At 50.2% G+C, this 25,517-nt stretch overlaps 1 protein-coding gene and 2 non-coding genes across 5 annotated transcripts in view; 2 read left to right on the forward strand and 1 right to left on the reverse strand.

Moving 5' to 3' along the window:
* Nucleotides 1-25,517, forward strand: part of VAC14 (VAC14 component of PIKFYVE complex) — a 58,880-nt gene that overhangs the window by 1,467 nt on the left and 31,896 nt on the right. For 2 of the 3 annotated variants that reach the window (XM_066327745.1, XM_066327744.1), the window contains exons 2-12: nt 1,945-2,095; nt 2,719-2,886; nt 3,573-3,635; nt 4,603-4,710; nt 5,467-5,576; nt 6,517-6,623; nt 7,625-7,759; nt 8,026-8,178; nt 10,237-10,291; nt 16,617-16,761; nt 17,051-17,116. In XM_066327745.1, the coding sequence (XP_066183842.1) occupies nt 1,945-2,095; nt 2,719-2,886; nt 3,573-3,635; nt 4,603-4,710; nt 5,467-5,576; nt 6,517-6,623; nt 7,625-7,759; nt 8,026-8,178; nt 10,237-10,291; nt 16,617-16,761; nt 17,051-17,116 (1,261 nt within the window). Of the gene's footprint in view, nt 1-1,944; nt 2,096-2,718; nt 2,887-3,572; nt 3,636-3,714; nt 3,835-4,602; nt 4,711-5,466; nt 5,577-6,516; nt 6,624-7,624; nt 7,760-8,025; nt 8,179-10,236; nt 10,292-16,616; nt 16,762-17,050; nt 17,117-25,517 lie in introns of those variants that run through there. The other variant, XM_066327746.1, reaches the window with a different exon arrangement.
* TRNAG-GCC (transfer RNA glycine (anticodon GCC)) lies at nt 1,017-1,087 on the reverse strand. The gene has a single exon. It is a non-coding gene; the product is annotated as a tRNA-Gly (tRNA).
* TRNAG-GCC (transfer RNA glycine (anticodon GCC)) lies at nt 9,181-9,251 on the forward strand. Its single transcript has one exon. It is a non-coding gene; the product is annotated as a tRNA-Gly (tRNA).

Raw genomic sequence — 25,517 nt, forward strand, 5'->3', positions numbered from 1 at the left:
TGGGATTCTTGCATTGTCCTCATAACTCCGGGCTACTTCAGTAACCCCTTTGCTGCATTGTCAGGGGTGATACTCTGTGCCTTAGCCAAGCAGCTCTGCTCCAGCTTACTCTGCCCCAGGATTAAGGGTTTGTGCTGGCCTTACACCAACCAAAGTCTGCTTTGGGGTCAGGTGGTTCATCTGATCAAGCTGGAAGTACAACTTCGGAAGAGTGTGAGAAGGAAAATGGCAAGGGCCAACCTTTTCTACAGATTCCACAGGTTTAGTTCATCTAAAACCCTTCACATAGTGGCCCCAGCAGCATCAGTTCCATGTCCATGGCATCAAGCCAGGAGGGACTTGCTGCCTCTTTACTCAGGAGCCTCCTTCTCCTTCAGCTGATAATGCAGGAGCAGCTCCTGCTGCTTGCAGGCTCTGATGGCTGCACTTTTTTCCTCATTAATTAAATCTTGAGTCCTTTAAACTCATGAAGGAAGTCTGTAAACTTATTCCTGTTTAAACAAAGCTGTATCTCTGAAATGTAGGCAGTAAAATAATCACCCCAGTGGTCTGTCTTGCTCGAACTCACTGTGTTTCTCTTCTTGGAGCAGGGCTGGAAATGGAGCCATTATCCCTAAAGCAGAAGTCTCTGGATGTGGATCGGGCTGTAACTGTTGGAGAGCTTGGCTTGAGAGAGTGAGGGAGGGGCTGCCTGGAGTCCCCAGGGCAAACGGGAGCAGCTGCTTTGTGCAGAGCAAGATGAGAGCAGAGCTGATGTTTGTAATTTTGGGGAGGAAATGTTCATAAATATCTTCTGTAGTGGTTTTCCTGGGTTATAAAGTGCCTGACTGGCCTGTGGCATCTGTTTGGGAGTGCGAGATTCATATAGTGCCAAAGAAACTCTTTATGTGAGTTAGACAGTGAAGGGTTTTATACCTTTTTTGGCAGTTAAGGTAAAGATGATTATTTAGGCAGAGTTTTCAAGGGCCTAATTCTGCATTATGGATAGAAATGCAGCCAAAAAGGAGGAAAAGAGCTGCATTGGCCGGGAATCGAACCCGGGCCTCCCGTGTGGCAGGCGAGAATTCTACCACTGAACCACCAATGCTCCAGCTGCCTGCACAGCTGCCTGCACAGCTGCCTGCACAGCTGCCTGCACAGCTGCCTGCACAGCTGCCTGCACAGCTGCCCATGCCTCCCTGCCTGGCCAAGGGCTATACCAGCAGGGAACTGAGGCTGAAGAGCTGAGTGGGCTAGCTGGGACCTGGAAGCAGTTCTGTAGGCAGGAGCAGGGGTATGAATCTCTTCATCCATAGCTTATGTGTTAATTATCTCTGGATAATGAGCTGCAAGCTCCTGGGGAGAAGCAGGTATTGTGTATGGAAACTGTGTTGGCTTTTTTGTTAAATCTTGGGCCATTTAAGAATATATTGAAATATACTGTTAGTAGTAAAGTTAAATATATTGGTTATTACCTGAAGCTCTGTATGGGTGGCTAGAAGGGTTCAAAACCATGGCACTGTGTGTAGGCCTGGTGGGCAGCAATCCACTGCCAAGCCACCAGCACTTCAGGTGCCTGCTGAGCTCCCATCCTGTGCCATGCTGTAGGTAAGTGACCTGGATAACCTGCCCTGTTGCAGGGGGTGTTTGAAGACCTGGTAACTTCTCTTCAAGCACACAACTGCACTGGGTTGGCCCTCTCAGCATCCTGGGCTGAGAGTTTGTGAACAGTGTAGGAAGCTGCAGGCTGGAGCAGCAGGAGGGCAGTGAGCTGCTGTTGGTTGTGAATGGGAAGAGGGGAGAGTTCAGGTTTCACTTTTGGGTTCCTTCAGCATTCCCCGTTTCAGTGCTGCTTTCTCTGGTGCTTGTTGTGGCTGAAAGTCCCTGTCACTATCACCAAGCCCCTCAACATTTGTATCAGGCAGAACCTAAACCTCCCTGTGTGCCTCCCGCTCCTCTCCCCAGGCTGGTGCGAGAGTTTGTGGCTCAGAACAACACATCCCAGATCAAACACGTGATCCAGATCCTGTCACAGGAGTTTGCACTCTCCCAGCACCCCCACAGCCGGAAAGGGGGACTCATTGGCCTTGCTGCTTGCTCCATTGCCCTGGGAAAGGTAGGTATGATGAGTGTTTTTGGCTTGTGCAGGTTGTGGTGAGAGAACAGCAGCTCCTCCTGTGTCAGTGTGGTGAGAAGAGTTGGGCTGGTGGCCCCACAGCTCCCCACCTCCCTCCCTGCACTGCAGCCTACAACTGCCTTGTGTTGGAGTTTTCCCACAGCACCCAGCCACACCTTGTGGGCCCAGGAGCACTTTCTGGCCACAGTTGTATCTTGGCAGCTGCCTAGGTGTGGTTAAAGGGCTTCTGTCTCTCTTCAGACTCCAGCAGCAGGACTAGTCTCAGCAGGTTGGGTGCTAACTTGTGTTACAAGAGCTGACAGGAGTTGCAGCCGTTCCTGCTGTGCAGTGCTGATACTGGCCCACACAGAAGTCCATCCCTGGCTCACTCTGCCCTGCAGGCAGGAGATGAGGCAGATGCTGAGCAAACCTGATTGCTTCTCACTGTACCTGAATAACAAAATTCAGTGATAAAATTCAAAATTCATTAGTAAATCCTGCCCAGCATAGGTGCACTAAGGCCATCACAGGCCTGAGTATTTGCAGTATGTTCCAGGGCAGTGCTGTCTCTTTCCAGTCTCTATGGCATGGTCCTCAGGTAACCAGTCTCCTCGTGCCCCCAGGACTCTGGGCTGTACCTGAAGGAGCTGATTGAGCCGGTGCTGACGTGTTTCAATGATGCTGACAGTCGACTGCGGTACTACGCCTGTGAGGCTCTCTACAACATTGTCAAGGTGGCCAGGGGCTCTGTCCTCCCACACTTCAACGTGCTCTTTGATGGCCTCAGCAAGGTAAGAAGCTTCCACTTCACTCCCACGTGCTTTTTGAGGACTAGTCCTCATCATCTCCAAGTGAAACCAAGTTGTCCAAGGTTTTCCTTTCCAAGCAAACTGGTTTACTTTGACCCAGACAGGTCTGAAGGACAGAATCACAGAATATTCTGAGTTGGAAGGGACCCACAAGGATCAGCAAAATGAGCAGTTTCTACACAGTAGCCACTGATACTGTGGGTATGAAGTTGACTGTAAGATACCTTGTTCTCTGTCCTCACCTCCAGGATGTATTCTCCTGCTCCTTGTTGAATGGTATTAGAAAATGAGGCTGAGAGACCTGCTGCAGGCAAAGTGGCTCTGCAGCACTTTGGCTTTGTTGGGTCTGTAGCGTCAAAACTTTGTCTGTGTGTGTCTGCCTTTGCAGATTTTCATGGTAACCTGCATTTCTCTGTTCTTTGAGAGTGTGACTGCTGGTCCATGAAAACATGCATAGCTGGGGGAGGTGATGTGTGCTTGATCTCCCCCTTAAGAAGTCTCTCAGGAAAAATTTTTGGAGCATAATGAGAAGTTGGAGATAAAGGGACTTATGTATGTCTGTCCCTGTATTGTCAAAGGAGAGCAACAGTCCTGGGAGTTGTGCTGTACAGCTGGGAGCAGGCCTGGGAGCTACTGTTGCAATGTCTCTTTGTTCCTCTCTTTCACAGCTGGCTGCTGATCCTGACCCGAATGTCAAAAGTGGCTCTGAGCTCCTTGATCGGCTCCTCAAGGTAGTTTTGCTCTCCATCTGAGAGTCCTTGCTGCAGGCTGGAGTAATGTCCTGGCTGGGGACATGTCAGTCCCCGAGGCTGCAGCTGCTAAAGCCATCTCATCTCAGTCCTGTGCTGCTGTCAAAACATTTCTCTTACTGGCTGCAGCCTCTTCAATCAAGACTCTGGTGGCCTTCTCAGGCAGCTGATGGAGGGGCTGGTGGGTTATCACAGTGCCATGTCAGAGCATTCAGCTTGTGGGAGCTGGTGGAAGCAAGGTTTGAGTATGAGGGTTGCAGTGCTGTGCCAGGCAGCAGGAGGGCTGGTTGTTCCTCTGCTCTCCTTCCCTTGCCTAAGGGAGTCATAATGTGAGTGAAGCTGCTGCTGCTGCAGGTTATGGGCTTGGTTCCTGTTCCTGTTCTGCCTGCTGATACACTTTTACTGCCACAGACCTCCCAGTTCCTTTTCTGCTGCTGTTCAGAGGTGAGCAGCTTCCTACCAGGTCCTGCCCTTGCTCCTTGTTACCATGGCAGTTAACCCAGTCTCCTGCTGCAGACCTTCCTGTTGAGAGATCTGCTCCACTGCACCAGGCTATGCAGCAAAATCCACCAAGCGTGTGGAAAGAGCTGTAGAGGGAAGTCAGGGGACTCTCCCACCCCAATCCACGTGGCTACATCAGAAGTGCTTGCTCATGTGTGCAGCACAGCACTGAGGCATGAATCAGAGAAGCTTCCCATCTTCCTGTTCAGCCAGGCTGGCACACAGCAGGCAGGAACATCCCTCTCTGGGTCCTGCTCAGCATTAGTCTCTGCCTGAGGGGGATTGCCAGCTCACTGCCTGGATGCGCTGCATGATTCCATCTCCCCAGGTCTCCTGACCTGCAGACTGATGCTTTTTCCTGTCACATGGCTTAAAAAGGCTTGGGTTAGGGTTGCTGCATGGACACATGCTGGCAGTCATTCTAATACCCTCTGCTTGGGCTCTGCAGGATATCGTGACAGAGAGCAACCAGTTTGACCTGGTAGGCTTCATCCCACTGCTCCGTGAGAGGATCTACTCCAACAACCAGTACGCCCGCCAGTTCATCATATCCTGGGTAGGTACGTGGGGTGTCAAGTGTGCCTGGCAGCCTGAACTCCAGGACATTGTGTCCCATCAGCTTCCCATGTCCAGGCAAACTGCAAATATCCACGATGATGTGTGAGCTCAGGCACCTGGATTTATTTGGGCAGGTTTTTAAGTCAGCAGAAAAGGCCTGCCCCCGTCACCTTGTTGCAGTGGCAGGAATATGGCACTGTGCTTCTGCCAACCTGTTCAGGACATTGCACGCCAAGTTAGAAAGTATACTTAAAGCATTGCTTGGATGAATAGACACGCTGTGCTCTAGAGGTTACAGTCTCCCAAGGGACAGTGCTAGACTGCTCTCCATAATGCAGAGTTGATGGAGAGATGTTGCTCTCCAGGAGGCAAGGGATCTCCTCTTGCTCTCTCCTTTCTGTGCAAAGCAGGAGCTCTTGGTGCCTGGCTGGAGTCTGGGGAGATGTGTTCCCCTGTGCTCTGTTTTAGCCATACTGTTGCCATCCCAGGTCTGCCTGGATGAGTCTTGGCATGAATCTCTGCTTTGTTTTGCAGAGCTGTGATTTGAAATGTAGTACTGCTGCAGGCTTGATTGCTTGCTTGCTGTGCTAGTTCAGCTGCTTCCCAAGATGGGCAGCTCCACAGTGTCCTCTTCCTCCCCTCTATCCCACAAAGCTCAGCTCTGAATTCCTCAGCATCCTGCCAGATTTGGGCTGGTGATGTTAGTCAGTGTCTTGAAAACTCACCTCTTCTTTTGTATTCCTCCTTGATCTAGATCCTGGTATTAGAGTCTGTGCCTGATATCAACCTCTTGGATTACCTGCCAGAAATACTGGATGGACTCTTCCAGATCCTGGGAGACAACAGCAAGGAGATACGGAAAATGTGAGTGTGGAGGCTGGCTGGTTGTGAGGGCTGTATCACGTTCACTGTTCATCCTTCCCTTTTCTATTGGTTTTCAACTCCTGTGTGTAACTGCAGTGAAGCTCCGTGTGTGTGGTGGGAGACAGATTGGACTGAGCAGTGGATCAGAGTGTCCTTGGCAAGGGCCTCCCCCTCCCATGGCCATGGCTGTACTGAGAGACAGACTTTTGGCTTGGTTGAGTTGTTACTTTCCCAGCACCTAACTTTAGAGCCACAGAGGCTTGTGTGGGGTTCTGGGATGGGCATGAGCTCTCTGAAGAAATTTGCAGCATGAGAGCCTTTCTTGGCATGGCATCTCCTGGGTGGAGAGGAGAAGCAAGGTTTGGGAACTTTCTCCACAGATACACTGCTGGTCCCAAGACAGAGGAATTTTGAAGCACGGGAATATCTGCATGTTTTCAGGGAGTTCAAAGGATCTTGGCATTTTGTGCTGGGAAAGAGTGGCTGGACTGGTTTTGTAGGGCATGAGTAAATTGTGAGACTGGCCTGGGTCTATGCTGCTGCAAAGCCATTCTGGATCATCACTGTATCTTTTTTTCCTAGCATCCACATGTCAAGGAACAAGCACTGAAAGCTTTGGGTATCACCTGCCCCACTGCTCCTCATCAGAGAGGAGAACCACAGAAGCTGGGTGGCTGTGGGGGGGTTGTGGAAGCTGCGGGGGGCTCTGGGCTGCCATCACCTCTGTCCTTGCACTGTGTGTGCTGGGTGCAGTATCTGCGGTGGGGCAGGGTGATCTTCTCAGCCTCATCTTTCTTGCCCCTGCCTCTGTGCAGAGACACTTCTGCTGTGCCACCAGCATCCTTCCATGTGCACCTGGAGAAGATAGTCTCCATAAGTTCTTGCTAATTGCTCTGTCTAAGGTGACCTAGTGCTGACCAGCTGCTCTGCCTCTCCACAGGTGTGAGGTGGCTCTTGGGGAATTCCTCAAGGAGATCAAAAAGAATCCCTCCAGTGTGAAGTTTGCAGAAATGGCCAATATCCTAGTGATCCACTGCCAGGCAGCAGGTGAGTTCACAGGAGCAGGCAGTAGCAGCAGCCTCTTGGTTTGTGATGCTGACTGTAGATTCAGGCCAGGCGTTTTCCAGCAGGCACCAGCTCAGCTGCTCATCTTTTTTTTTGTCACTGTTCATGGAATTCCTGCTGAAAGGAGGGAACAGGCAGCTCTCCTGTAGTTGTCACAACTGCTTTTGTACTGCAGATCCCTCAGCCACAACACAGGTCTGCATCCTCCAGAATGGAGGGGCCTAAAAAATATTTGGCGCCTGTGTATATCCAGCATTTCTAGGAGGATCTCCTTAAGGTCTTACTGTAACCTCTGGTGGGACTTCGTGCGTTGGTCAGAGTTAAGGATATCTGTGGGCTTTGTGCCAGTGCTGTCCTCTGGCTCCTGCAGGTCTGCTCTGTAGGCAGTGGCAGAGGGTTACAGCTGCAGCTGGATGTGTTTCTTGAGAAGGATCTTGTTCCCAAGTTCTGCTTATTGTGCTCTTTAAATGTTGCTGAATGGGAGTGGGTTTCCTGGGAGGTAGAAAAGTATAGATAGTTTAATCAAGAGCAACCAATCTCAGTCTAACTCCTAACGAATTTAGACTGTTTAAGCTTAGAATCTGACCTTGGGTCAGCAGAGTGTGGTGGCAGTGATGCCTTTTCCAGAATTTAGGGAGGTTGTTAAAACCTCAGCTCTAGGAATGATGCTTGACCCAGACACACAGCTGCAGTGGGTGACTGAAGAAATGGCCTTATGCATTGGGAAGCTTGATAGAATACTTGTAAATGAGGAAACCTGCATTATGGGTTAAACTGGGTTAACTGAAACCTGTTGATTGTGTTTAATCTCAAGCTCACTGGAGGTGAGCTGATCAGGTCTTACTGATATCCTCTGGGACTAAACTGTCCCAGATGAGGGTCTCTCAGGACGGAGCAGAGGCAGCTCCTTGCTTGCAGGTGGTCCTTGGCCTGTGGAGCCAGTGCTGTCCTTTCCCTCACTTTGCATGTCCCGTGTGTTCCAGATGACCTGATCCAGCTGACAGCCATGTGCTGGATGCGGGAGTTCATCCAGCTGGCTGGCCGAGTGATGCTGCCTTACTCCTCAGGGATCCTGACTGCTGTCCTGCCGTGTCTCTCCTACGACGATCGCAAGAAAAGTATCCTTGTCACTCAGAGCTGCTCCCGTTCCATTCCTGCTACAGCAGCACACAGGGAAGCACCTATTCCAGTCCCTGTTTCCTGCCCTTGGGGTGCAGGTCCAGGAAAAGTTCTCCCACCAAGTGTTAACACCCATGGTGGCCTTTTGGATGGGGGGCTTGCAGTGGCTGGGCTGGGGCAGCTCTGGTGGGGCTGCAGTGGTTTCTCCCTGGCCAGCACCTGCCCATGTGTGGGACTGCGTGTTCCTTACACTGCCTTCACTCAGACATCAAGGAGGTGGCAAATGTGTGCAACCAGAGCTTGATGAAGCTGGTCATCCCAGAGGATGATGAAATGGATGAGGCCAAGCCATCGATGACAGCACCAGCAGAGCCCGCCTCGGAGGAGGCCCTCTCCAAGCCAGAGTCAGTGACCACCGGTGAGTCCCAGTTGGTCTGGGCCAGTAGAGGCGTAAGGACGGTCAAGGGAATGTTCTCGGAGTTGGTTTGGTGTCTTGAAGCAGCTCAGAGTATATGGCACCTTGGTGCTTTATTTGGAGACCTGTTGCACAGATGATCCTCTGCTGAGACGGACACACTTGTTGCAAGCTGCATGAGAGGGTCATTGCTCTGACCTGGAGCCCAAGTGGTGCTGCATTGCTGCCCTGGTGAACATCCCCATCCTCTCACCATGCTCCCCTTTAACTTAGTCATGACGTTGACCTGAGAAAGAAAATTTCTGGTTTGGGGCAGACATCATCAGAAGAGCTCAGAGAGCTGTGTTAGTTCTGGGAGATCATCAGCACATGCATGGAGGATATGTGTGGAGAGGAAGGATAGAGAAGAGAAAGGTAAAGAATTTTGGATCCTTTCCAGATTCATGGTACTCTCCAGACCATCTGGCAGGTATTGTCCCAGTCCTAAAATTTCCAGAACATAAAAGAGGGAAGTTTGCAAGTGAGATGGGAGACCTGAAGGAGGGTTGAAATGAAAAAGAAACTAAGTGGTCCCCATGAATCAATACTTGGGAACAGCAGTGGTGTTAGCCCTCCAACATCCCTTGGATGCTGTTGTCCTGGCATAATTTAACGTTTCTTCTGGCACAACACATCTTTGTTGTCCAGGTGTGTGAAATATTTGCTAATGTTTAAATCACAAGGGCTCATTTGGGATCTTCTAAAGCTGCACCTTCAGCCCAGTGCTGTGCTGTAACACGGCCACCAGTGGCTTTTGGAAAATCCTGCCGTGAGGGGGAGCAGGAGGATGGGATTAAGAGTGAAGGATTTCCCTGTCTGACAGCAGCCGTGGAAGGCGGGGAGCTGCGGGGGGAGCTGCCGGGGCGGGGAGTGGGTGGCAGCAGGGACGCGGGTGGGTGGCAGCGGGGCGTGGGCAGCAGCTGGAGTGGCAGGAGCAGGCCGCAGGCGGGGGGACAGCGCACAGCAGCATTGGTGGTTCAGTGGTAGAATTCTCGCCTGCCACGCGGGAGGCCCGGGTTCGATTCCCGGCCAATGCAACCTTCTTTTTCTGCCTTTTTTTTTGGTTTGTATCCATAATGTGGACCCAGGCACCTCAAAATATCAGTCTGAGCATCTTAGTCTTCAATAAAGGTGCAAAAGCTTTCATTACCTAACTCTGTACAGGTTTTTTTTTTACTAGAGGAGATAAAACAAAAAATTACTGCTGTAACACAGCAGCAAAAACTATTATTCCTTATTTCCTAAGAATACCTTCTTGTATTAAAATCTATTAAGAGCTTTAAAATATCAACAGAAATGTTAATTGCTTTATTCTCCTCCCCTCTGGTGTCAAATTGCACCTTGAAGCAGACAGGATCAGATAAAATTGTGATGCCTTTCTTTGAGAAACTCAGCTCTGTTCCTTGGGTGTGCTGATGTGGTGATGTTGCTTGTGTGAGTAGAGGCTGTTGGCACAAGGGGGCACAAAGAGTCAAGTTCATCCTGTCGTGCTTTGTTACCGTGCATGTAAGACCTAGTTTTAGCACAGAGCAGAGGTTGCAAAGTTGTTTGAGTCACTTGGCTTTGACATAGAGTCAGTCTATGGCCAAATGGAGATGTCCTGAGTTGGATTCTACCTTCACTGTGCATGTGGTATATTTAGGTATTGAAAGCAAGAGAGTCAAAGGCAGCTCTGCAGTTCTGAGCTATTTCTTTGGCAATGGTTGAAACCATCAGCATGATGTGTCTGGGTCTCTGTTACAGAGGAGGGGACCCAGTTTGGGGCAGAGGTCTGAAGCTCTGTCCATCTGCATTTTGCTGGGTAAATGTAGTTCTGTACCAGCTTGTCTGGCAGCAGAGAAGGGCTTGACAAGGAGTGTAAAATGCTCACTGCAGGCAGAAGGGATCCCTTGGGTCCCTGGACCCTTAGACAGTGACTAGTGATGTCTTTGTAGAAGGTCATGCAGGTCTTCAGCCTCCCAGTCCTGTTGTCTACCTTCCCCTTCACCCCACTAGCTGTGTTTCCTATTTTTCTGCCCCTAGGTTCTCTGGATGCATCTGGTGACTCTAGCAACAGTGGTGTCTTCACAGTAACCAGGTAGGGTCTATTTGTTGCTTCAGAGGGGCTTTAGAAGGGAAGGTTTGTTGGAGTACAGACAATGACTGACAGATGCTGGGCTGGGAGGCAGCTGGGGTCTCTTGAGTCCCAGTAGGGTGGGTGACTGGGGATGCTCTAGGAGCTGACTGCTTCTCTCTGATGTATTTACACCAAAATGTCTTGACTTTATGATGAACTGAGGTGTTTTTTCCCTGAAGAGACTGACCCTGTTCAATGCTGCTGTCTTGGCAGCCTACCACAGCACAGGTCTGTGGGGCTGGACCTGGGGCTGAACAGGTCTTGGCCTCCTGCCAGCCTTTTGTGACATTTGTCAGCCCGGCACTGGTTCTGTGCCAAGCATGATCTCTCCTGCAAATACTTTTCTTCCATCCAGCTATCTGAACTGGGGGACAAATCCATCTGTTCTAATAGCTTTCCTTTTTCCCTGCTGCCTCCACTTCGTGTACTCAGAGGTGGTGATTTCCAACACTCTCATTATGCTGATGCTTATTTTTATTTGTTGTTGTGATCCCCAAAATAGGATGCCTTGCTTTAGCTGCATCCTACCAGCGTGATGCCCATCACAATACATCCCAGAGCAGTGCAAGCGTCAGCTTTTCAGGTTATGGTCTGTACTCTCTGTTCCTTTTTTTGCATTTCTGCACAGCCCAGCTACTCCTTGGTCTTAATGATGCTCTTAATTTTTCTCTCTCTTTGAAGTACAGGTCATTTAATTTGCGCCTAAGTGTTGGTTTATGGCAGTTAAATTATTTTTCCCGGCATTTTTGTGGTTGCTATGTCCTGACCCTGCTCAACCCTTGAAATTTAGCAAGTGCATAGGGCTGAAATGGGGAACTAGGTGGGAAAAGGAAAAGAAGAGGCACTGAGTGAGGAGGACAAGTGATAGCCATGGCTCTGTGCTGAAGATCTTGCACATGAGGTAGAGAGGGAGTGAAAACTGAAGAGGGACAGAAGCAAGGAGAGCTGGGATGACTTTTGCCAGTGTCACTGAGAGCTGGAAGGTTAGCAGCTGCTTGAGCTGCAATGTTCTGTCAGCAACTCAAGCACCAGGGAAAACCATCTGGGAGAGAAGGCAAGACCTTCCATATCTCGGAGAGACCTGGTTTTGCAGAGCCCTTCTAAGCCCTTTTCAACAGGAAACTCCAGGCTTTACCATCGAGTTTACCTGACCTGTGTGACCTCTCTGCTTGTCCAGTGTTGGGACCTGAAACATTTTCACCAAGGCATTTGTTGTGAAGGACTGACATGGGATTTGGAATAGGGCTGTACGTGGCTGACGGGAGCCCTGGACATCTGCCTGGTGCTCCATCCATCACTCAGGCCGTCGGGCTTGGCGCTGGAGCTGGAGGAAGGCGGGAGCTGGCAGCCGTGGCCATTAGCAGCCATAATTCACACCGGGAAGCAGCAGCTGCTGGCACGCTGAATGCCCACTGGGTGTCAAGGCAGGACTGCAGGAAGCCATTGCGTTGCTGGGAAAAGCTGGAAAGCCTGCAAACAGAGGAAGTTGCAGCTGCCTTTTAAGATGAAGTCACTCTTTGCTTCTGTTTTTGTTCGTTTCCCCACCCCCCTGCTTCCCCCAGTGAGCAAGTGATGGAGCATGGCCGAGTGCCAAGCATGCAGCTCTCACGCCCCCTTCCCCTGCCCTCCCCAGCTGGCTGCAGAGGGACAGTGCTGCAGCAGCAGCGAAGGGAGGACCTTGGTCAGTGGGGGCAGAGGAGATCATAGCCTGGCATCTGCAAAGGCCGTGTTCTGGGAAGATGCCATCCAAGAAGATGACAAGGCCTGAATGCTCAATACATGGATGCTGGGCACATTCCTGTGGCCACAAACTGACACATGCAACCCCCTTGCTCCTACAATGTGCTCCAAAATGCTTCCCAAGTATTTGCCAGCTTTACTTGCAGGGAGTATCCTGGTGGCATCCACTAAGAAATGGAGACCATGTCTGTGCCAAGGCACAATCTGGCTGGTGGGAGAGCCTGGCTATGCAGGGCTGGAGGGCTTTTGGGGTTCCCCATCCAAATGGGGGGCCCCACTTCTAGCTTCTGCAAAAACTGTCACTGGAAGTGGACCAGAACCATGTTTCAAAGGCACTGGATCCTACTCATGGCCTGGCTGAGCATGCTGCTGCTGTTTTAGCTGGTGTGAGCCTGGATTAGGAAGGGGGGTGGAAGCATGGCTGCTGGAGCAGAGCCCGGGCTTCCTTCCGTCGGTCTGAGCTGCCACAGGAGAAGATCCAGATGTCTGTCCTGCATCAGTGGACCAAAACAGCTGGAAAGTGGTTTTTAGGCTCTTGTAACTGCATTGGTGTTTCAAAACAAGACCTGGACAGTTTGAGACAATTTCCTGATGGTTCTCCTGGGCAGAGGGTCAGGCACAGCTGGAAGCAGTCAATGTTAGGCTGTCTCCATGATGAGACAAGGCTGATGGGATCACAGTCCCTCACCAAACTAGATAAGGGACATGAAATCTCCAAGAAGAGCCTTTGTGGTACTCCTTGATGCAGGGAAGGCTTCATGTCTTAGGTGGTGGTCAGCAACACAGGGACATGTAAAGTCATGTGTTGCTCTGCAGAAAGGACAAGCGGCTGCCACGTGGCTGAACTTCCCAAGCCTGCATTTAAACCAGGCTTTTGAATGTGGTAGTCAGTGCTTACTACAAAGCTAAAATAGCTGCTGCTTGTCTCACACTGGAAGCTGCCCATGCCCAGAGCTTGATGCACCTTGAACGTGCAGCTGGGGAGCTCATGGAGGTGGGAATACTTTGGTGGAGGATAGGAATGGTGTTTGGTGCTCTGCAGCGCCCAGGGAATGGTTGGCTGAAGGCAGCATGATGGCTTGCTTTGAGCTGAGGCACCAAGCCTGCCTTGGAATCCCATTCTCCAGCAGCTTCCTGGCCTTTCTCATCAGCCTGGAGTGAGGAGATGGCTTCTCTTTGCTGCTCCCACTTTATGCTTGGATGGGTAAGCTGCAGAGGAACCTCGGGCACACTGCCCCAGCCCTTGTCACAGTGATCTACAGCATGTTGGACTGGATGCCTCTGCCTAGACCTTGGCCTCATCGCTTCCCTGGGAGATCTTGGAAACTGCAGTAAGCCAAGAGCACTGAAATGAGAGCAGTGAAGGACAAGAAAAGTGACAGCTTGTGGGACCAATAGCAGAGAGGAGCTATTTACCTCCTGGCCGCTGGCTCGAGCCTGTTGAGCAGCACAGCTGCCAGCCTGTATGGGAGCTGCCCTTGTGACTTGGACCACAATGAAAGAACCTGGATATTTCCACCCTTGGCAAGGCTATTTTGCTGGGCTTGCCTAAAGGCTAGAGCCTGGCCTGGACCTTAACCTTGTCTGAAAATGGGGTCAGGAAAGCAGCTGGGCCAGGCAGGAGGCCAGGAGAAAGATGACAGCTCAGGCATTAGTGGAGAAAAGGCGACTGCTGAGGAGAGAGATGGCAGAAGCCCTTGAAGAAAGGGGAGAAGTGAGAAGATGGGTTGATAAAGGTCATGGAGTGAAGAACATGACTGTGGGTTGGATGTAGTGGGAAAGTACGGTCAGTTCCCGTGCTGGAGGGTGATTTCTGAGATTGGGGGATGTGCTGGGGGATGGGTCTTCTACCCCACCACTGAGCTTGAGCAAAGACTCCCAGTATCCAGAGGTGAGAGCCTGGCACAGCCCCCATCATTGCTCAATTTGCCCTAAAAACATGTTCTCACTGTCACAGGCGAACAGCAGGGGTGGTGCCAGGGCCACGCTCATGCTCGGGAGGAGAATCTGGGGTAGTGGGTTAGATGGAAGTGATTGCATCTGACATCTGCCCTGCCGCAGATGCCGGCGCTGGAAGCCGGCGTGGCAGGCCCAGAGGATCACATTAACGCAATGCCATTACTGCTGCTCCCGCCCCCTCCTGCCTGGGGATTAGGGAGAGCCAGGCTGAGCTGCAGCCCGGCTCCGGAGCTGCAGCAGTGCTCAGCTGCTGCCATAACCCCCGCAAAGGGGGTAGCCCATGGTAGTCTGGTGCCATTCTTATCTCAGAGGATTGGTGAGAGGTTTTTAGCACAATCTCCCATGTTCATCAGATATTTTTCAAATGTTCATCAGACCCCTCTCACCTTTCATGGTGGTGCCTGGGTTTTGTGCTGAGTAAAGGATCTGCTTCTCCACCAGCAACCCCCCTAAAACGTTTATCTCAGCAGCTGTGGACAGAGGGTAGCCCATGAGGAGCTTTTCCCAGCTGCAATCCCTCCTAGTGGGGGCTGAGCCCAGTGGAGCCACAGGGCAGTGGTACACAGTGTGGGTGGGGGCTGCCTGGCTCCAGGTCAGTGCTCCCAGCCACCTCCTGGGGTCCACTAAGATGGGTTTTGGCTTGAGCCACCCAGGCTCTACCCAGATACTGCATCACCAGCTGTGATGGAAAAGGGATTTTCACAAATTATTTTGGCACAAACCAGATTGGAAATTGCTTGTAGAGGCAAGTTTCTACTGTGCTATTAGAAGTCCAGCATCAGCAGACAGCAGTGCTGTGGTAACCCATGGCACCCTGCTTCCTGCCCACTTGCCTCACAGCAGCATGGGGCTGGTGGGATGGGACAGTGTTAAAGCCACCTCCAAAGTACCCAGCTTCAGGCACCAATTCTCTGTGCTGTCCTTTTGGCCTGTTGCCTCTGAAAACATGCATTACCCTAAGGTTTCTTTATCTCCATTGTGTGCAGGCAATGCGCGTATTTGGCATGGAGGTGTTACCAGATCAAGGTTTCATTCTCCTCTTCCATCCATGTACTGGGAACATGGCAGGCTATGCAGCTGCCATGGGAGATGGTTTTGTAGGAAAACCAAATACAGTGTTCATTCAGCCTGGCTTAAATGAGCTGGAATGCTGCTCCCTTGGACATCTCTCCCAAACTCTCATGCTTTGGGTCCCTCCTTCCCCTCAGTTCCGTGTGTCTGAGCATTTGGCCCTCGGCTGTTGTTTTCAACATCAAAGTGAAATGCAATTTGCAGCCCCCAGCATCTGTTACGTGAGGCAGATCAAGCAGTCAGATCCCCGCAGGGCTCTGAGGGGCTGCAGTCTCCTCGTCTCGCCCTTACAACGTGTGTCCTGGGGAAGATCAAATCCTATTAAGCCACAGCTCTACTTGCAAATTATACCGTGAGAAATCTGCCCCTTAGGATTTCTTATCAAACAAGATGCATGGCAGCTCTGTGCACACTAGAAAAATCAGCAAGAGCCTGGTCCAGCCTTGAATAATTCAGTAGCTTGGGTATGAGAGGCGTGACATGGCTCTTGAGTGCAGCCTCCCCTTGGTGGTCTTCTCCTACCATCATCTCTCCTTAAATGAGCCTCCTGGGACAGATACTTACCGTATTCTTGCTGTCAAAGAGGTGAGAAACCATCAGGTAGATTTCAGGATCACAATCAGGACATAAAAATGCTGCGTCATGATGACTTCTGTGTTAGGGTCACCTGTCCCAATGCAGGTCCCAGCTATCTGCAAGAAAAACTGGAGGGCCAAGAGCTAAGAGTGTGCACCAATTTCTAACAAAGAGACAACGTCCTGGTGGAATAAGGGAGTTACTTCCTTTCATCTCTTGTTTATGATGAAGGGTTATCCTGATCTTTTGGGATCAAGATGAATGTCTTGGCAGGGTTGTAGCAGAGAGCTGCATCCCAAACTCATTCCCATACAGGGCACCATCTGCAGTTCTCAAGACAAATCATCAGGATCCTGGATGCCTTCTTCAGTTTGGGGTTTAAGTGTATATGGGTTAATGTTCTCTGAAGCTGTTTGAGCTGGTCAACCTTGATGCGGATTCTGAGTGCATTTTATGAATCTCTAATGTTTGAGTCCCAAATCTGGCAATTGCACTATGGACCAGTTTCTCAGACAGCCATGCTACTGTTTTCATTTAGACTGGTGCCTTCCCATGCATAAGTATCAGCTGTTTTGGGAAAAGTGATAACCCTTGAAGTACCAAAGATTTCTGTCGCTTCCAAAGCATTATAAAAAAGGAGAGTGACTATGTAGGTAGACAGTGATGTGACGTGGGAGAACAGTTTTGAGCTAGGAGAGATTTAGATTAGATATTTACATCTTTACTCAGGATGTTGAGGCACTGGAATAGGTTTTGCAGAGAAGCTGTGGATGGCCCATTTCTGGAAATGTTGAGGGCCTAGCTGGACTAGCAAACTGATTTAGTGAGGGTTTGAACAGAGGTGTTTGATGCAGCCTCTGGAGTGTTGTAGACTTCCCTACTGTGGGAGGAGTGAGTTGGATGTTACAGCACTGAACAAACCTCTCTGCTTTCCATACAGCTGCGAAAGGATACAGGTGACCCTGAACCTGGATGGAATAGTTCAGGTGCTGGACTACCACCTTAGTGATACATCCATTGGGATGATGACCAGAATTGCAGTCCTGAAATGGCTTTACCACTTGTACATAAAGACTCCTCGTAAGGTAAGTTGGGGACTCAGCATTCAACTGAGCGTGTCAACTCACAGCCTGTTCCACTGCCTTGATAGCAGTGCAAATTGTAATTGTCTTGGTAGTTTTGTAAATGTGTGTGCACTTGCCTTTTCTGAGAAGGCTTTAGCTGCCAGATACCCCATAGCTTGAGTGAGAAGAGCTCTCCAGCTCAGATGGAAAATGCTGGTGAAGCTCTTGGCAGCCTCCCTCAGGGCAAGTGTCCTGTGGCTGGGCATGACCAGGCCTGTAGGACTGATGCCACCCATCCTTCTGCTTCCAGATGTTCCGACACACCGACAGCCTCTTCCCCATCTTGCTGCGGACCCTCTCAGATGAGTCAGATGAGGTAGGTGCTACAAAAATCCTGGAACCTTACTGTCTCCACATCTAGCTGGACTTTGGGTGTTTTGGTGGAACTGAGGTGTTTTGTGAGGTTTTGCCACTGTTGGCACTGAGGGGTTTTACCCTGTTGGCCAAAGTGAAGGAGACCTGATGCAGAGCCTGCAGGTACTTGCCCAGCTGACAATCCTGCTGTCTTGGGGTTCTCTGATGTATAAACATTGTTCTCCCATCTCTGAGAGTTGATCCTTCAAAGCCTGCTCCTAAGAATCCTTTTTGCCTGCCTGGAAAGGCAGATGGGTCTTCACCCATGGGACTGGGGTTATGGTAAGATCCTTGTTGAGTGGGAATTCAGGTGCCTTGCAACAACCTCTGTAAAGATGCAAGGGAGATTTTGTCCAAGCTTACACTGCCAAATCCATATTCATGAGGCAGGACCCATTGCTTGGAGGGCAACATTGTCTGGCAAGGCTGCAGTAGATGCCCAGTGGCATCAGGTTGGCTGGGAGCCACTCAGCTTGGAAGTGAGCAAAGATAATCAGGCAGCAAACTTAGCCAGCTTGCTCTGCTGTTGCCCTTCATCTCCCAAGGTACTGCACCATTTTCCTGTTTCCTTGTCTTGCTTCTTCACCCCTCTGCTCTGGTTCCAGTCATCTCTATTTTGGTGTAGTTGTTGTCTTACCCCTCTCTAAGTTGTTCTCTGGAGCATTCTAGGGCTTGGGTGAGAGGCCAGCAGCATGGCCCACAGCTGGCCCAGGCACTGGTGGAGCTTCCATCATCAGCTGGATCCTCTTGCCTGGAACTACAAATGATCCTGGCTGGTTTCTCATCTCAGGCCTTCCCCACGGAATAAAAAATCATAGGCTATGCTGTGCCTTGCATACTCAGAGCACCAAACCCCAGTTCTGCAATAATTCCCATGTGCGAAGGGGTCGTTTAGAGAGGAGGGAAGGGAATGAGCAAGCGAGGGAATGACTTGCAAAGGCAAGCAATTGCCTGGCCGTTTTCCATCCCCTGCTGCTTACAATGCAAACCTTTCCAAAAGAGTCCCCAAGCACACATCTGCCTTTGCAACGCTCTAGAAAGCCTGCATCTTGCAGATAGTCTCTCCAGCTTGGCAGGAGATCTCAGTGAGTCATGTTGCAATTACACTGCTTATTAATATTTGAAAAAAACAGTGAAGAAAGGACCCTGGTGATGCATTTCCTCCATGTGACATAACTGGGAATGGCTCTAAAGTAATTTTAAGCTGATTTATTTAATCCTGGCTTCTATTTATTTAAATGTTTGGAGGTGGCTTTTTTTTTTTAAGGAAATCCATAGACAAGTCAATCCATTAAACACCACCACTCAGCTGGCTGTCAACCAGATTTGCTGCTTTCTGCAGAGGAAATAGAAATGACTGAAATAGTAGAGGGATTTTGAGCTGGACAGTTTTGGGAATGATGAGGACAGTCTGAGCTAACTAACCTGCCATGTCAGTGTCTGTTAGGAAAGGGGATGTGGGGTGCTTGCTTAGCCAGTGCAATATTTGTGTGCACAGTCATATTGTCCCACGTCATCTGCAGACTGTGATCCCCCCAGAAGCTCCTGGATAACAGCCTGGGGATTACCTGGTCAGCATGAGGGCCTATGTGAGCTACACATCAGCATCTCTCTCCTCTTTCTAGATAGGGCTGTGCACATTGTGTGATGTAGCAAAATGTGTACACGCATCTTCAGAGGGTTTTTGTGCTCTTTGTCCTGTGATGCTGCCCTCCTCCCCACGGGAACCTGCTGGGCAGCAGTGTCAGTATCGTCTTTATTCCCAGCAAGGTTGAACATCCTTCTGTAGTGCCTAGACTTCCCCTGGTCCCTTTACACAGTTTGGAGGTTACCTGTCACTTTGCTGATGTGCCCTGGAGCAGTTATTTGTCACCAGCTCATCACCAAAGGACAATCTGGCTTTGGAGGGTCAGTGCTAGTCTGTGAATTAGGCTAAAAGACTGTACTCAGGCACCAGATTGTTAATGTCTTGTCTTGCTGAGGTGCTCTCAGTCTCTCTCTGCACTTGCCATAAATAATCAAGCCCAAAGCAAAGAAGGACTCACACTGGATGGAGCCAGATCCATGCCCCTTAAGTTCTCATGCCTGTTTTTGTCATTCAGTTAGCACAGGGTGTTGCACCACCTCCACCGTGATGAACAGGGACCAGTATCTCATGATGCATCTGCAGTGTCCTGAGTCATCTCTGCTATCTCTCCTATTCCCCTTCCTACCCAATTCTCCTGTGCCAGTAAAGAAATGGCCAAGAGATCTAGTTAAGATTCACAAAGGCATCACAGAGAAGTTGGAGCAAAGCTGAAGCGGGCAGTTCTCTTTGATATGTAGACAAGTCAGGATCCAGGATTCCTGGCTGTCAGATTCTGTGCTGCTGCACTGCGTCACCTCATGCTGTTTCCTGTGCTTCCCTGACAGAGTGTTCCGTCCTGCGTTTGAGACTTGCTTTTGAAGGCAATCTATAAGAGCCCTGCTTAAAATTTGATGTGCTTGAAAACTTCTTACAAGATGTAACCGGATCCTGCTGGGAGTGGGTTTTTCTACACTGTCTGCTCAGTTCAGCTGTAGGAATCTTGCTACCCTGGTTGAAAAACTGATGTTAGGGAAGATGAAACGTTAGGAAATGCTGTTTGGGAGCAGTGAGTGGGACCTTTCCATTTGGAGGCTAAAGGCACCACTATTGATAGGCACTGCCTAAAAGAAAACATGTTCTTCAAATTGCTTCCTTCTGCAAGTTCATGGTGCAAAGGCAGCTTTGGATGTAGTCTTTCAGTTCCCTGGATTCTGAATGGATCCAGGGACTGAGCTGAAGCGAATATAACAGGAGCTAAGGCGTCTCTGAGAAAACTGTGAAGCGGTGACGCTGCTCAGTTTGTTTCTTTGCTTTGTTTCCCTTTTTCCGGCTCCAAGATTGAGCGGTTTCTCTATGGCTGAACGTGTTCCTGTTCCCTTATCTGCTCCCCTCAATCTTGTTGGGAGTTGAAAGTTGTGTTGGGACTTTTGTCTGAGTCATGCAGGAATAACGCATGAGGTGGAGCTGGTGTCTGATGTGAAGCAGGATAGACTCTGGCTTCCTCAACTCTGCTAACATGAAAACTTGCTCATTGTGCAGTGGCTGGGCAGGACTTTGAGTACAGAATACTTGCTTCAGAAGTCTCCTCAAGAGTTGATGACCTTCTCTAGAGAGTGAACTGAGCCTGGGCTGCCACTGACTTTGGAGGGCAGGTTTAAATGAGTTACTAAGAAGAAATTCTTCCATGTGAGGATGATGAGACACTGGCACAGGTTGCCCAGAGATGCTGTGTCTGCCCCATTCATGGAAGTGTTCAGGTTGGATGGGGCTCTGAGCAACCTTATCTAGCAGAAGGTATCTAGCAGAAGGGGGGTTGGAACCAGATAAGCTTTAAGGATTCTTTCCAACCCAAACCATTATGTGATTCTATTATGTTTGAACCTCTACATGACCCTCAAACCAACTTCTCACAAGAAGCTGAAACGTTCTTCCCTCCTTTGGGTTTCTGGTATTAAACTAGAAGAAAAGAAAACACTGAGGTGGTGGTATACTGATAGTCGTCTCTTTCCTTTGCATGTCCTGTTGCAGTGTCCCGCTGCAGCACTGCAGGGTTTCAAAGCCACGCCTCTGCTCTGCTCTGAGCTCTGCTGTCACACTAAATCCTGGTGAACTTCTCCTATTGCACCCAATCCCACTACAATGAAGCTGAACAAAGGCTTGTGGCAATGCAAATAGCTGTCTTAGTGTGGCTTGGTTTGGAGCTTTGCTCTGTTGTGTTTAAAGCCATTGTCTTCCAGCTCTTGGCCTTTCATCTGCCACAGCCAAAATATTGTGATCTGATGCAAAGCAGAGGGTGTAAGCTAAAGACTGCAAAGAGAAGAACTGTAATACATGTATGCCTGGCTTTATTTAAACTTTTTTTGTTGGTAAAGCTTCTCCAGAGGGAGACTCAAAGCTATGAGGTACTGAAGTAAGGAGGTGACTGGTTTTCAAGAGGGAAGTTACCCTGAGGGTGAGCTTGGGACTGAAATGAGGTATAGAGAAATGTGTATAATTCCAGTCAGATAGTGGAAAATGCAGTTAGCTGGTTTGCCATAAGTGGAAGCAGCCTGTAAGCAGAAGTGGGGTGATGCTTTCCCAGAGGACTCAAAACCACCTGGTTGAACAATAATCTGTGTGCTGCATCCTGCAGAAATAGGAAGTTTCTTTGTGGGGAGTATGAGCCATAGGCAGCTTCTTGGCTCAGCCCCAGTTTCAGACCACAATTTCCCAACTTATGTATATGCATCCATATGCAGTTTATACATACAATGAACAAGTGGGGTAAACTGGCAATCTGGGCTTGAGGTGGTGCTTGTAGCATTCCTGGCTGAAGTTATGAAGCAGACTAAAACCACAGAAAACCTGTCTGCCATCGAGGACAAGCAATCTCTGTCCCGGGGAGCTGTCTTGGAGAGAGTCTAGGGTGGGATGGAGATACAGGATGCAAGATTTGGTGAGTTGGGCTTTGGATGCCTGATTCCCTGCATGCAGAGGGAGGTGGGGGGTGGGAGACAGCAAATAAAAGCAAACCCTTTACCTGTAATAAGCTCTGGGACAGTGAGTGTTGAACTTGAAGGGTTTGCAGGCATCCAGCTTCCTGTAGCCTGGCCTGCAGGGATACTCCAGGGCTGTTACAGCCCCCCATCCCACCAGCTGGACTGGTGTTGCCTCCTTCCCTGCCCTTCAATGCATGAAGAAATAGCACTTGTGGCACTTGGACATAGCTTGATTGTGAGCATGATGGTTGGACTCAGTAATCTTAGATTTTTTTTATTTCAATCTTAAGGATTCCATGACTCAGTGATCCTTGTGGGTCTCTTCCAACTCAGCATATTCTGGGATTCTACAATTCTATGAAATACCTGCTTGGCATCCTGCCCTGACTGGCATCATGTGGCATGTTAAGCTCCCTGTGCACTAATTAAACACATTTAAAGAGGTGCTCTGAGCTGTGACAGTGTTGGGTGCTTCAGGCCTGGCCCTCACACTCCCACCAGCAGGGACAGTGAGAGATTTACAAAAGCAGGAGGGTGGGCAGGGAATTTTCAGGTTCCAGTCTATTTTGGGATGACTGTAGCTCTATTACCAAGTGCCTTCCCCCACTGCCAGCTGTATTTGCTGGTGCTGTGAGCATGTGTTAGTGTGACCTGGCAAGATTTGCCCTGGGGAGGGGAGGAGAGGAGAAGCCCCCAGGCCTTCTGCCTTCCCTCTGCTCCCCATCCTCTCCTGGGAAGGCAAAAAAAGTAGATCTTGGCAAGATCAGAGGATTGCTGTGTCAGAGACCTGAAAAGAGGTTTAGTTAAATTGGTGTGGGAAGATTAATGGTGGGGTTTCTTTTCTTTTTCTGTCTTTAAAGCTAGTGGAGGCCAGGAGGATGCAAGTTTGCTTTTCACACTGTGTGTGTCTGAGGCTCGGCCAGTCTCACTCCAGGCCACTCCTGGCTCCAGGGCTGCCTGCCCATGCTCACCTCCTTCCCTGGCTACAGATAAAGGCGTTGAAAGGAGGAAAAATGTAAAACAAATGGGGCTGCGTTTATGTTGTGGAGAAGGAGGAAACACCCAGCAGCATCCTTGACTTTTCCTTGTTCCCACTGTGTCTTTCCACCACCTGTGTTGTCCATCCTGGAAATGCCATGGGGTGTTTTCAGCCTCCTGGATTCTTGGGCCCATTTGAAGTGCTTTGCAGCCCTTAACGTTCTTGTTTTCTGCCTTGGTAATATCTTGCTTCAGCTGAATTCCCATTTTCTTCTTGGCAAGAATAACCTGATGTTGAATGCCCCGTTTCGTTGCCCACTTGGATGTCCACTAGGACATCCAAGGCCACCCAGGAGCATCTCCCTACTGCACACAGGCATTTTAATTTATTCCTTTTTTTCCCAGCTTATCTGTAAACACCAGCAAGGACAGCACCTTGATGAGCCAGTCCATATCCTTGTCGCTGCATGTGTCCCAGGAGCTGCTGCTGCAGCCTGCTCTGGTGTCCTGGTAGTCATCACGTGCTGTGGGATGCTAAGTCTCACTCCCAGGGGTCTGCAGCACTTTTGGGGTCACCTCCCCTTCCTCTGCCTTGGGCTGGGGCCAGCCCAGTGTTCTGACAAGAGGCAAATGCTCCCCCTCTTCCAGGAGCACCAAGGCACGGCTTTGCACGCACAGGGAGGTGCATCCCATCGGGCACACACCATCCGGGGGCTGCTTTCCCTGTGCTGCTGCCAGCAGAGCTGCTCTCGGCTCCGTTCAACCAGAACAAGCGGCAAATTAACCTGACCTAGATCTGGAGAAGCTGACAGTTGTGTTTGCCCTCAAAATCCATGCTCTGAAAGCAACGCAGGGAGAAATCTTATCTATTCTCAGAGAGGAGAAATAGCTGCTTATTTATAACTGTCTGAAAACCTGCTTCTCATTCCCTGGCCACCCAGAGCTCATTCTCTTGCATGCTGCTCTTCATCCCCGTGCTGAAAATGGCTTGAGACACTGGACAGGTCTCCCCATCCATCATGATGCTGCTTTTCCTGCTCCTGCCTATTTACACTAACCAGGCACACGTTTGCCCAGAGCAGGGCACACTGTCCTACATCTCATCACCACTGGGAAACCTTCCCAGAAATCCCCACGGGATCAGGAAAAACGCCCTTGGGGGTTGATCCTCCAGGCTGGCTGTCAGGATCACACCTTCACCTGGCATCTGGGAAGGCTCTGGCCCTCGTGCTCCAGCGCTGTCAGGTCCAGCCTCTGGCTTCCTGACGGATGGGACCAGCTCGCTCCTGGCTCAGCCAGTCGTTGCCATGGCAATGGCAGGATATTGCTTTCTTAGAGCCTCCTGGCTCACACAAAGCCAGCCGCCAGCTCCAGCTTTGCTTAGCACAGGGATGTGCAGTGCATACCAAGCACTCCTGCCTTCCCCCTGTCCCCAGCTGGGAACCCTCTCTGGAGCATGCGGGGAAGGAGCAGCAGGAGCTGGAGCTTCCTGCCTCTTTCCCACGGCTGGAAAACCCCAGGTCTTGGCGGCTGCCTGCTCTTCCTCCCAGTGCTCATGTACTGATCCCTCCTGCTTGTTATTTCCTCCATGGTTTTCAGCTGCAAAATTCAGCCTATGCTGCTTTTTCTACCTCCTGCCTGTAACCTACACAGGGGTTATACCCCTTAACCTCTCCAAAGCTTGAGAGGTCCATGCATACCCCTCAGTGGTGCTGGTCACTGCTGCCCTGGATACCCTGCCCAGAGCATCCTGAGTCCAAGCAGGATCTCAGAGATGGGGCTCATCACACAGCTCTGAGAGGCTAGATTAAGGATCTGATCTCAAGTCATGACTCTAAAAGCTCTGGGAGGCAGCAGGGTTGATTTTTGCCTAGCCTAGGGACTTGGTCATTTTTTCTCAAGCCGTGGGAGCTGCTGGTGAAAACTAAGCTGGATGATGTGGCTGGGTGGGGGCACCAGGCAGCAGTGAGTGCAGCAGGAAGGCAGTCATGAGTAGCTAGGTCATGCTGTACATCAACCACACATGGCTTAAGCTCCTGGCTGTGTTTGGTTTGTCAAAATGCACCACATGAATGAGAGTCCTGGCTCTTGCCTGACTGCCAGCTCTCATAGCCAAGCGCTGAGTCCCTTTGCCAGTTTCAGCCAACATGACTTGGAAACCTTTACGGGTGTTATTTCCCCATTGTGAGAGCCTGAGACCCAAGTTGGTGCCTGTTCAAAGGCTGCAAGTTCAGCTGAGTCACATGATTAGCCACTAGAGAGTCTACATAGTGCTTCAGGAGACCAGGCATCCTGAGCTCTGCTCAGGGACATCTCCCACTTGAGGCAAAACACAGCCAGCATCACTCTATGTGAGCCACAGATGCTTGAAATCCAGGCAGGGAGGGAGGACCAAGGTCTCCCCTCTGCCAGGGACCACAGACTCCTCTCCTTGGATGAGGATGAAGGCTGGTGATGGCAGGGTCCTTACACGCTGGCAGTGAGCTCCCAGGCTTGGAGCGTCACAGTGGTGCCAGTTGTTGTACAGTACAAGTTGTTGTCTTTTTCTTTTCCTGCCATTGGGAGCTGTGGGTTGAGACTTAATCATGTTTGTAGGCACAGGGTCTTCCCAAGCATGCTGGAGCCTTGTGGTGCCTGTGCCAGGCTGCTTCCTCACCACTGTCTCTACACCATACACAACCTAGGCCCCACACTGCCTGCTTTGAGGCTGCTGGGGGCTTGAAAATCAGCCTTAATTGTAAAAAAAAAACCCAAAAAACCAAAAATGCACTCAGCTTAAGATATCTGTGCAGAATAAAAACCCATGGGCTCCTCTTTCTGATTTTCAGGGGTCATGTTTT

Source organism: Sylvia atricapilla, chromosome 12, assembly GCF_009819655.1.
Source record: "Sylvia atricapilla isolate bSylAtr1 chromosome 12, bSylAtr1.pri, whole genome shotgun sequence".
NCBI lineage: Eukaryota > Metazoa > Chordata > Aves > Passeriformes > Sylviidae > Sylvia > Sylvia atricapilla.